The 12,968-nt window shown below is 41.4% G+C and overlaps 1 protein-coding gene across 1 annotated transcript; it reads right to left on the reverse strand.

The window, feature by feature from the left end:
* Positions 1–3,771: 3,771 nt before the first annotated feature.
* On the reverse strand, positions 3,772–12,968 carry LOC308120100 (TLE family member 5-like). Its single transcript, XM_080480508.1, has 7 exons — positions 12,555–12,968; positions 9,926–10,023; positions 8,439–8,502; positions 6,402–6,446; positions 6,254–6,316; positions 6,004–6,078; positions 3,772–5,018 (listed from the first exon to the last, which is right to left on the reverse strand). Exons 1-7 carry the CDS (start codon positions 12,579–12,581, stop codon positions 4,779–4,781), a joined length of 612 nt encoding a protein of 203 aa, XP_080336634.1. The 5' UTR covers positions 12,582–12,968; the 3' UTR covers positions 3,772–4,778.

Consider the following 12,968-nt stretch of genomic DNA (forward strand, 5'->3'; position numbering starts at 1 on the left):
GCTCGGTGTCTGTGTGCTTACTTCAACACTTTCTAGGCAATGTAGAAGCAATTTTTGATGGACTATAGAGTTCACATTATATGATTGGTTTTTCCACTGATTTACCAGCCCTTACAAAGCGCTTTACAATGTTAGTCACATTCACCCATTTATGCACACATTCACAGTGCTGGTTATAGGGTTATATATATATATATACACACTTCATTGCCATGAGTCTGTTTACATGCTACTTAATAACACTTGAACAGGCACCAGATTGGCTGTTCATACACCATCGTATACTGTTGTTTAGAAGTGCTTTTTTTAGCACTTTATAGCAAGAGTGGGTATTTGCTCTTCATAGGCACAGTATAGGCCGGCGATAAGGAGCCTGAAATGCACCTTAAAGACACTATATAGACTGTTCATATGCTACTTTATATTGGCTGTTTGTAGGCACTCTATAGCCTTTGTATAAAGTCTTTATAAACACTTTTTTCTTACATTATAGGCACTTTATAGTAACGGCATAATCTGTTTATTTGGTCTTCATAGGTTGTCCTGTGTGGACTCTGAAGACACTGCATATCCTGCATTCTATAGAGCCCTACTTGCTGCTCTGCACAGGCCACTTGAACAAGACAAAAACGCAGAGGAGGTATTGACGGTGACGTCCAGTGAGGAGGGAATACTCTAGACTTCTCAGTTTTCATTGAGCGTCCGTGTGCTCCTCCTAAAAAGAGCGAACACACCGACGCAGGGTTCATGTCTGAGCCTGCCAGCTGACGGTTGTGGGATTCCTCACTGCCAGAGGAATGGGGCTGTGGAGCCACGTCACACCTGTTTTACGAGCGTCGTCGCAGGAGGATGATCTGACTTTCCACAACCAGTTCAAGAACTACTGATGACTGCATGGGGTTGAAGTGGAAAATCATTTGGACCGATAGAGCGCCAACAGCTCTTATAATCATTACCCTGGAAATATAGTGGCAGACGCAGAATGAAGAGATTTTACACAATTGTGGACCTTAAAGTGCCTTTCATATTTACTAAAGTCAAAGGTACAGCAAGACAGCCAAACTTGCCCACCCGTTCCAACCCGAGCAGCTTTCATTTGGCATCAGACACCTCATCCTGAGAGATGTGACAAAGCAGGAGGGAATTTGCACCAGTCACTCCTCTAAACACCCCCTTGTATCAGTGAAATAACAAACCTCATCCCAATCGGGCTGCAGAGGAGTGAACGGACGCACCAGATGTTTGTGCTCAGGATTGTTACATTCTCCGACCCCGTGCTTCACGAGATGGGAGCTGGAAGTGATTTCGACACGCTTGACCACCTTGGACGTCCGAGCTGTTTTCAGCATTACTGCACCAAAGTGATAACAGACCGTGGCATTCTCAGGATTGACTTCTGAAGTGTCCATTAACCCGGATCCCATAAGACCAGTGAGCGCTCACAGTTTGATAAGTTGAGCTCGTGAGATTATTGAACAGTTTATTCAGTGTAAATGGGACAATGATCTCTCAATCATCAAAAAACAAAAACAAAATAAAAATCACAGATGGACACTCTCAATCACATCTTTTATTTGTAAGGCACCAGAGAAGCTTCCTTACTGCTAAAAGTTTGATTCATTCTCATTTGATTACACAGTTGCTTGTTTACATTTTGTTGTGTGGTTTTTTTTTTTTTGTAATACATTTTATCATTTTTTTTTTAATTTTTGCCGCAGGTAATTTTAAATGAGACTGTGTTCATAAACATGTTTAACTGTTTTTTTTTTTTTTGTTTGCACAAAAAAAAAAAAAAAAAAAAAAAACATTTACAAACCTAGAAAACAAAGTTAAGTGTTTCAGCCTACTGAGAGAATGAATTTGGAGGGAGGAGGGGGGGGGGGGGGGGGGCGGGAAAAAACGACATGGTATACAACATTGTGCCTCTCGTACTGTAGGCTGGTAATGCACACATACAACACCAAAGTCTTCCATGATACACACACGTTAAAAAGCAGCTTTGAAACATACAAAAATGCTTTAAAAAATATGTATATTGATATATTCATATGTATACAAATTGGCCCTTCACAGCAAAACAAACACACATACCATTCACATGTCTGAGCTTTACCGGGGGAGGTTTTCTGCAGAGGCTGACGTCACTATAAAGAGTGCAAACTGATCTGTTCTCGCACTCCGTATCAGAAAGTCAGGCCTCCTGGGAGGAAAACCTGTCAGCTCCCCGGCACCAGCACAGACAAGAAGAAGAAAAACAAAAGAGCACTGAACCACAACTTAAGTGCTTTTCAAGTTGAACTACAGAAGGGAGGGTTTCTTTTTTTTAAGCTCCGGTTTCCAAGGTGCTCGATGGTGGGTTGTCAAAGCTCTGGAAGCAAAAGTGAATCAGAGCTGCTGTCGGCAGGCATCCTGGAAATCTGGAGCTGTGGTCAAGACTATCTATCGTGCTCTTTTGGGCTTTTGTGTCAAACTTTTCCGCTAAACTAACAGCTGTAAACTCAAGGAAATATTAGAAAAATAGTTATGCTAATGATTGGGAGTGCTGATTGAACATATGCACCGTAAACTACTGCAAGTATTTAGTTTCAAACGCCCAATAAGTCTAGTATTTAATATTTTGTGTACTTCTGTTCATAACCAACACATTGATTGAAGGATAGTAGTATTAGATAATGTGCACGCAACCTTTAATGGAAAATGTCAGATTTTTGACAGTGATGTGCCTCGATATCTGATTCTATTAGTAACATATCTTTATCCAGGCCTTAAATTTAATGGTCACAATGTTACATTGACACACACTTGAGTGTGTGTGCTGTAAAGGGTTAAATGCTTTGTGTGTGTCCACCTTCACTTTGTGCTATTGATGAGTTAAAAAAACAAAACTGCACTGCTGCCCTCTGCTGGCCAAACCACAGCTGTGACGTAATCCCACACTGTACACTGTAAATGAAATACCAACGCAATAGTTTAGGAAATCATACAAATGAATGAATCAAACACTGATTTTGAAATGCAAACAGCCAATCACACCGGCAAAAACTAATCGCAGTGTTTTCACGTTGTCTCTCCAATATCGATTACTTTAACTGTGACTGGCTGCTCCATTTGCAACACATTTTTAACACGACTGTTCCACAATACAACGTAAGTCACAAGTGGGATGAAATATCATTGAGCTGAACCTTAAAGGTGAGGATTGATTTAATAGTGTCCACCTAACATCCATTTAGTTTATAATATGCCAAGATTAATCATAGTCTGACTATGCTGTTGTGTGGTGTTTTAACTGATGCTTTCAGAGCTTTAGCAAACCACTTCAAACAGATTGTTCCAACAAGTGAGGGTGGGGGGTGGGGGGGGGGGGGAATTAATTGAGCAGGGTCCATTTTCTCCTTTGTAGTCACGTAGGAATCTAACAGGACAGGAAATGGCGGGCGCCTGAAACCGTCTCAAAATGAACTGAGGATCTCTGCTCACCGACAGGATTATAGTACTCATCTGTTCGTCCGTTGTGAAAATAAGATCCTGTTCAAGTCATGTTAAGGAGTGGACCAGTGTGGGATGAAAGGACAGGAGCTGGTGGATGAGGAGAATACAAAAAGGTGCTTAAAGGAAAAAAACAAAGTTAAATAAACAAGTATTTTCTTCTTTCCAGTCACATTCACTCAAACACACAGACACCTTTTAAAAGTCTAATTATAGCCTGTTTCACTTCACAAAAACAACATGTCAAAAATAAAATAGTTTTTTTTTTTCTTTTTTCTTTTTCAGAGCTTTACTTCTTGTCATGGTCCGTCCCATGCAGCGCGCACAGCAGCAAGAGCTAGGCCTACGAAACAATAACGACCTCTAAACTGGGCATCTTAGCGTCTGTACATACTAGATTTTGTAATGGAATAAACTCCCATAGTTCTGGGACTGAGGTACGCAGCTTGGGTAACGCATCCATTGGTTGGTCTTACAAAAACACGAAAACAGTGATAAGATAAGGTGGTTTATGTTTGAAAGCCTTGAATGCACCCGTTAAGTGAACTTTCCCTTTAAAAACATTACACTTAACAGCGGATCAAGCTTTAGTTTGGCTCGAGAGCATTGTTCAATGGTGTTGCTAACCTAACAGCTTCAGTCTAGATTTTTCAATCAAAAAAAGAAAAAAAGAAAAAAAAAGAAAAGAAAAAGGCGGCGGTGGTTTTGCACACGATTACTGGAGCAGAAAATTTACAGGAGATGTTGATAAAGCTGCTTATTGTGGCTCACAGACAGCAGCAGAAACAATCAAGGGGTCTAGAGAGGACATGGAGATAGATGCTGCAGACAAATCTGCTTTAAAAAACAAACAAAAAAAAATACAGGCAGATCCAGGAGAAGGCTGTTAGGGTTTGTCTTCAGCAGAAATCATTTATCTTGGTTAAGCCTTAGAATGGCTTAAACTAAAAAACAAACAAAACAAAAACAAACAAACAAAAAAAAAAAAGCATCTAAGTCTAGAAGCCTGAACAGAGTCTATTACCACTAAATAATATGAACAAATAACGCTCAGCCATTCAGGAGTTTCATCCTCTGAACATCGGAAGTTTCAGCTCTTTCCTCTTTGCTCGTCATCGTCATCCCTGCAGTTACTCTCCGACACACAGCAGACAGGCAGCCAGACTTACATCAATCTCCATCTACGGTTACAGTTTAAGCTTTCTTTTTCTTGACACTAATGACTCCATATCCCTCACCCCATCCCGCGCCCCCACCCCCCACCCTCTAACCTCCTCGCCTTGCCTGCACTAGTCAGACTTGTCCCCGTCCTCCGCTCTGGGCGCCCTCTCGGCGGCGTCCCTGGCCTTGTCCTCCTTCACCACCTGGGGCTGGCCGTGGGAATAGTTGGCCAAGATGGAGGAGAGGGAGAGCAGGCCGGAGCTGGAGGACACGGCGGGCAGTGTGGGAGGGGTGAGGCCGAGAGGGAGCGGGGTCACAGGCAGGGCCAGGCCCTGGAGCTGGGACAGGTGTTGCACCTGGAGCTGTTGCTGAAAAACACACAGACGGTAAAGGAAGAGCGAGTTCAGACGGAGCTTCTCCTCCAAAGGAAGCAACTGGAAAACTGTCAGATTTGTTCCCAGAAATGCTCCAACAATCTAAGTCTGATCAAGCCACATCCAAGCTTCCATTTTTGGGTCATCTCATTGAAAGGATTGTTTTTAAGCAACTTCATGTTTTTTTTGGTCCAAAACAAACTCTTTGATGCTTTTCAGTCTGGATTCTGGCCACACAACAGGAATGAATAACGAAGCATGAAAAAAAATAAATAAATTGCTTTGATACTTTTGGATCTCAGTGCTTCGTTCAACACAGACGGTGGCACTGAACTAAATAGTTATTATGAATCTGAGTGAACTCAGATCACATGTGGGGTTCTTCTGGGATTGGCCCTCAGGCTGCATCTACATGTTGCCATGAGCTCAAATCACTTAATATTTAGATGGTGAGGACTCACATTACATTACGGAGTCATTGAATTACTACAGTCCCCTAAATGTCTTTTTACCTTGCTTCACGTCTTTGTGAAGCACTTTGACTTGCCTTGTATCTTGAAGGCTGCTGTCTAAATAAACAGGGCAAACTTGAAAGATGAGTAATTAAATTTGACATTAGTAGTTTAAGAGCCGTTTTTCTTTAACAAACTGCTCTACGTTCCAAGAGGTTACTGGTTCTTTTGGTTAACCAGTGATACTAGATTGTCTAAAGCTTTAAGTGTGTCCCTCCGTGATTCCCTGTGACGGACTGGCGGCCTGTCTGGGGTGGACCCTGCCTTCCCTTAATATAAGCTGAAATTGGCTCCAATGCTCAGTGACCTTAATTTAGATAAAGAGGGAGAAGAGAATGGATAAATTGAGATGGGAAAGGCACCGCGGTGCTCTGGTCAGCTGTCTTGAGGCTACATTGTTGATAGACTGTCACTAACGGGTCCACAAAGCCAGAAAAATCTAAAATTCACAGATTTACGTCACTGACCCGTATGATGGAGTTCATCTCCGGAGGTGTGACCTGCTTGGCCCTCTCTATGGCGCCCATGACTTGCTGTTGATGCTGAAACAAAAGAGATTGGACAAAAACAAAACCCCAAATTATCAAGGTACTTATTGTACAACAATTACAATCAGCATCAGAATATAATTACCCAATAATACAATATTGGGTAATTAAAAGACACTTAACCAGACACAATCTAAGAACCTTTGGGTGAAATTGTTACTGTTATTACCTCCTGCGACAGGTAAGGCAGCACCTGAGCACAGATCCCATTCAGTCTCTTCACTATTTCAGCCTGTCAAAGGAAAAAAAGAAATAAACATTAAGAAATAATAACCACGGCTATAACATGTTGATGGATAACAGGAGAGAGTGATTACCTGTTTGTGCATTTCTATGTTCAAACCATAGGACATTTCGTAATACTGCAAAGAAAACACAAAACAGTGACAACTTCCAAATCCAAATGAATGACAATAGTCTTGTTGAAATTCTATCGAACCTCACAAAGTACTGACGGATCCAGACGTTTTATCTACATCAGCAGGTGAATGATCAATATGTGATTAAACACAACTGATGTACTAAAAAGGAGACCAACTAGATCAGGGGTCATCAAATTAGTTGACTACAGTCTGGGTCCGGACCCAGATGCTGTCCCATCCGGACACGGACCTCCCTCCAACCAAAGCAGAATGTTATGATTAAAAAACTGACGGGCTGCTTCTTTTTCAACCGGCGCAGCTTTTTTAGTCTTTACGGTAACAGTTTAGTGGATGAGGAAATGCACGGACAAATTGTGACATAATCCGTCACGCATGATACCAAGGAACCAATCAAATCTGTTTATATCAGGGGCGAAACTTTGACACAGAGCAAACATTGTAACTGAGAAGAGACGGAGAAAGATAGAGAGCGGTGGAGAGAGTGAGAGAAAAACAGAGAGAGAGACAGGAAAAAGACGGGTGACACAGAGATGGTTGAGGATAAATAGGGATCAGATGGAGCTCTCCAAAAAAATAAGTATCGACAGTAAAAATAGAGCATTTATTACTGAATGGACAGACATTTCTGTTCATTCTTCCCACTGGCAGCCCTAAACATGTGTCTCATTTGCTCACAAACCATTGTACTTATTAAAGAGCCAATGTAAAACTGCATTAAGATACAAAACACAGCGGTTTTGATCAGACTAAACAACTCAAATCAGTGGTGAGATCACAGAAAATCAGTACTCTGAGAGTCCAGTATGACCTGTCCACCAGGATCCTAACACACACATTCACACAGATGCGTCTCCTTTTGTTAACTTTATTAATAAGCATTACATTGACAGCTTCAGCTTTGGACAGCAGCTCATCATGGTCATTCAGATTCATTTCTCCTCACATACATCTGGAGAGTCTAAAAGGAAGGCACACAGACTTTCAATGGGTAAATGCTGGGCCTCTCCCGGTGCTAATGGTTGATCTCTAAGCAGATGTGGCCCTGAAAGAGCAGTTTGTAAGAACTGACGCTTCCACTTTCTGACTCCAAATAGTCCCCGAGACACTTTCCCAGGTTTGAGGACATCCTGACCTTGTTTGGCTCCACACACAACTGTGAGGCAGCTTTCTCAGCAAAGAACACAAAGAAAACAAAATGTGGTTCCAGGCTCACCAATGAGCACCTCCACCTGTGTCTGACAATGGTTCTGACTCCACTGAAGCTCTGGGTGAAAATCTGTCCAGGAGAAGCAAGAACTCAGTTTCCTCACTGAGGAAAAAAGCGAGCCTTTCTCCAGACGCGAGCATGTGTTTAGATTTATCATCTGTAAAATGTATTATTGTTCTGCAGTCAAGCATTGTATTTTCACATTTTATGTATTTTCTCTTTCAGTAAATGACAGAACATTATATCAGCAGCCGTGCATATACTTTCAGTTCCATGTTACAACATATTAAATGTTGTCAAAACGTTTTTGAATTGCACTGAATTGATTTGATTTGACAATCAGCTGTTGATTAAATGCAGATGTTGATAGAACTACCAGCGCCTGTTCAGGGTTGCCAGGCGCTGGAGTCGAATCCAGCTAACTATGGGCGAGGGCAGGATACACCATGGACAGGTCTCCAGTCCATCACATAACACAGAGACAGACAACATCACATTCACACCTCGGGGCAATTTAGAGTCACTAATGAACCTCACAGCATGTTTTTGGTCAGTGGGAGGAAACCGGAGTACATTCGGATAAATACAACACTAAATGGCTAGACGTTCTGATCTTCCGGACCTTTGCATCAAGAAATTTGGTCAAAGTTGAATACCCCTGATCTAGATATTCCTGATGTATGATTTATAAGCAGATATCACAGCACTAAAAGCTTTTCTTATACTGATGTCTACTTAGAAAATAAAAGAATGATCACACTCACCATGATATAGTGACGCTGCATCTCTGACTTTTCAGAAGCCAGTTTATCGCACTCCAACTTCAAACTGGGGGGAAGAAAAATACACCAACAATTATCACTTTGAACACATACATTTGTGGTGTCATGCTCACATTTATTTATGCTGTTAAACGGTTCAGTCATGGGGGTGATACTGATTAAGAATCACAAGAAGAGTAGGATTTTTTCTTTCCCCTACTACTTTTCAAAGATGATTACAAAATTTTGTTTTTTTTCTGAAGAACTTGTCATAATGTGCATATCTGGAATAAAACTAATAACACACTAGCGCATGATTATTTTACTGCTTAGTTTAATTTTGATGATACAACTCATTCGTCAGAAATTAATGAGTGACTTTTGCCGTCTCTTTCTCCAGGTTAAAGTCAACTTTTAATATCTGTGAGTTCTTGAATGTTAAAGTGTGTTTCACTGTGCATATTGCCAATGTGTAGCATGATTGTGAATCTTGGATTGTTGTACTCAGATCCATCTTAATGGAAATTATTTGGGCCTGAAGATCCATTTCTTTGTTTTCTGTTTAAATGCATATCATATCTGGTCTAAGAGCTTTGCTGATCAGAAAGTACATATGGTATATCAGAACCTGCCAGGATATAAACAAGTTAATGCAGCTGGTAAACTCTGAACTCACACCTCTTTTTTTTCCTGGTTTTTATCAAGGATGTGTGTACAGACCTATGTTCTTTCACAAAACACATCCCACTCAATTCAGTTATGACGCTCAATTTAATTGACCAATTAATCCATTTTGATTTCATATTTTATCCTTGATCTTGTCTCCTGATGTTATCGTTTGCATTTATTCTAAGTCCTTTAATCACACTGACTTCTATCTACACCAGGCATTTTTCCCCACTGTGTTTTTGTGATTGTAAAACATGAAGAGGCACTTTGACCAAAAGCACCAGGGACATTTAGTTCTAGGAAAACTGTCTTCAAGGAAGTAAAAAGGTTCCTGCACCCATTGTCGTTTTCAGTGTTCATCACAGCATGGAATATAAATGCAATACACCTCCAATCCAGAGGGGGTGATAACAAGACCTAGTGATACAACAACTCCGGTTGATGGACACTGAGGAGGTTCAACTTGGTGATTAAACAGATCTATTGGGACAACACTGAGAAGGAAAAAAGCCCTCGCAGCAAGACTGATCCTAAATGGCAGAAATGCTTGAGTCCTCCATTTGATCAAAACTACAATTGCTAAACATATATGTCAAATTTACTCAATTACATACTGTATGTTCAGCACTGCAGACTTGATCAAAAAAACTGCAACTTTATGAGGGGTAAAACAACAACTCCAGGATTCAATATATAAACCTAGTCATGTGGTCAAAACGCTCAAAGTTCCCATGACGGTTGCTTGTGCCTGGGGAAAGTTCCAGTGGTAAAAGTGCCATATCAAATCATAAAAAAGTGTGTGTGGTTGTGTTCATGCATACCTGTGGTACTGTGCTTGGAGGAACTGGAACTCATCCTTGATGCGATCACAGGAATCAGAAGTGGTGAACTTGAGAGGTTGACCGGATTGAGAGGATGCCTAAGAAAAAAGAAGTTGATTTTTTTTTTGTGTGGATGAGATCCATAAATCATCTTCACATATAAACCCTTAAAACACGTAGTTCTCACATCCTGGACTGGTCAGGTCCAACCTGCTAGCCTTGATTGACCACTGTCCTCTTCCGCATCCAATTTAAGACAAGGAAGAGATTGCAGTTCATTCTGCTGGGGTTTTAATGAAAGTGTGTTTGGGTTTGTTTTGAAACAGCGGTTTGACCCCTTGGATTAACCCTTTGAGAGGATAGCCCAAATGAAGGTCAGCCTGAACTGGGCCTCGTGTCTGAGCGAGAGCGGACGGCACAAAGTGACATCACGGCGGAGGCGGCGAGGTGATTAATAGCGACCCGTTATCAGTCGGCGCTCAACAGACATCCGCAGCTGTCCTTAAACTGATATGGAACATCTGTCAGCACAGAACCACATGCTCAGACCTCAAAGTGTGCTGATTGAAGAAATGTGTTTACAGAAGGCGGAGTGTGCCCATGCTGACCATATGTGAGAGGTATTTAGAGGCTGCATTAGAAGTCGGGTTATGTATAGCTAGACTATACTTAAACCATCAGTCCAAAGCTGTAATCCAGGGTTTATCTGGTTCCCTAAACCTCATTACTCTCTAAGTAAGTGGCACAAGGGTGAGAGGTTTCCAGTTGGATTATGGGATTCAACAGAGAGGATGGAGTCACCCGGTTACACAGAAGGGTGAGAATCAGCATGAAATATAGAAAGAAATGCATTAATGGGGAAAATGTAGAGGTTAAAATACTCATTTCAATATTTGAAAGAGGGAATTGAAGCATCCTTGACTTCAGGCTAATTAACCAAGATGAGAAGGCTTTACATTGTAGATATTTAATCAACTGTCTGGTAAGGATATAACCCTTTATCACATTTAGTCTGTAAATTGGTTGTGCCAATGACACTTAATCCCATATTCTGGCATTCTTAAGACAATGTTTTTGATGACTAAAACAACAGGACAGTATCACACTTTAGGATTTGAAATCAGTAAATTTTGGAGTAGATTAGCTTGTAATCTGGATTTTTGTTTCCCATAATTGAACAGAGGATAAACAAATCACAACTTATTGCAATTAATCAGTTCATTTTGAAGGCACTGCTTGGAGTTATAGATATAAATGACAATTCAAGCAAGTAATTAACAGAATGCAAGACTGAAATGAATCAGAGACAATTTGTGGGAGTGTTTGCTGTAGCACCCCAGTTTAAATAATATCCTTTATACACTTCAGTGGGCAATTGTGAATGCATTTCACTTGACACTTCTAATTTTTTCGCTCGGACATTTTCACCTTTCACCATAACGTTTATATTATATCACCCTCCTGCAATCAGAGGTTGTGATTGCAGAGACATGTGGGAAACCACACTGGACCACCTCTGCTCTGTGAAGTGGTTAAGTGAGTAAAAATAAATAAAAGCACAAGTATAATATCACTACATGCGAACAAGTATATTTTAGGAATAGTAAATTTTAGAATAATATTAAATAAGAAATGGCTCTTTAAAAACTTGGATCTTGCAGAAGTACTTGATAACTGCAAACCACTGAGGGCAGTATAGTTTGGGACAATAATTTATTTTTTTAAAAAGTCTAGAGATTCACATTATCATGTACATTTCATTCTTCTTGATAAAATAGGTGAAACAGAACACCTCAATGATAAAATAATAAATGTTTGTGCCTAAATCACTGCATCTTTAAATCTGCATATTAACAGTAGACGTAATATTGTGCACTTCAGGAAAACGTTGACTTTGTAATTAGCTAAAGACAAAAGAGTGAAAACAGAATCATCAAAATAAACTGGCCTAATGGGTTGTAAAGCATCAGTGAAAACAATATCCAACATTGTGTATTTCTGTGTCGTTAATGTCACAATTAGCAGGATTTTGTTGGAAACAATATCAAATGTGAATGTGAAGGCTAAACTGTTCCTCGTCATCCATTAGAAGTAGACATGCATGTGGTGGATTATGAAAATATTAGCCCTTTAAAAAGTCAACAGCTACATTTTACACAAACACGTGATAACAATGAGGACACGAGGCTCATTTTCAGCAGCAACTTTACGGCTGATTATATCCAAATCATTCCCTCAGCCTTTCATCTGTACTTGTATTTGTCCGGATTTGTCTGCAGGCAGGTGGAAGAGCGGCCACATGAAGCTAAACAGCTAAACTTGCGCTCGCCGCCATCAACTTAAATTCGCTGTTTTCCTGGGGACGCTAGCTAGCAACACGTCGAGTCTGGAGGCAGACGCAGGTGTTAGCTCGCGTTAGACGCCGTCTAAAAGTTTCAAGCCGCCGTGGTTTTCGACGCGTAACGTCGTGCAAAGGCGGCGAGGAGATGCTGGAAGCGGTGCGGTGTTCCCGAGCCGAGCTGACAGCTACCTGCAGCCGAGCAGCGGCGCCGCGTATCAGCTGCTGTCGGTGCTAAAGCTAGCCGTTAGCTCGGCTCCCACCCGGGACAAGTTGGCCCGGACAACTTACCGAGTGCCTGGATTGAGGAAACATCATGTCAGCAGTGTGTTCCGCCGTCTTCCCTCGGTCTGCTCGAGCTGCCGGGCTAGCAGGCTAAGCTAAAAGGTCCCCAGATATTACTAAATGATCGGAGACGCTGCTCGCACTTTGTACTCTGTCATCCTTTAAAATAACGTTAGCTAACGTCAAAGCTGCGGGAGCTCGAGATCGTGTTGTGGCGCGTGCAGTCCGAAAAACCGCCGCCTCCGAGGATGGACGCGCGAGGCGAGGGTTTAAAAAGCCTCTTCAAAGGAGCACGGGGCTTTTTTGGGATATCGGTAACGCTGCGCCTCCCCGGGGAAACCCTGGATGTTGACACATGAGCCCCTGACTTTCCTCTGCTTTGAAGAGAAGAGCAGCATCAGCCGGAAAACAAACCAAGCC

The sequence above is a fragment of the Lipophrys pholis genome (assembly GCF_963383615.2).
Source record: "Lipophrys pholis genome assembly, chromosome: 14".
NCBI lineage: Eukaryota > Metazoa > Chordata > Actinopteri > Blenniiformes > Blenniidae > Lipophrys > Lipophrys pholis.

Coding starts and splice junctions, on each gene's coding strand:
- LOC308120100 (XM_080480508.1), bottom strand. CDS start 12,581: ATGATGTTTCCTCAATCCAGGCACTCG. Junction 8,503..9,925: donor CTCCAAGCACAGTACCACAG/GTATGCATGAAC, acceptor TCTTCCCCCCAG/TTTGAAGTTGGAGTGCGATA. Junction 6,317..6,401: donor ACATAGAAATGCACAAACAG/GTAATCACTCTC, acceptor TTCCTTTGACAG/GCTGAAATAGTGAAGAGACT.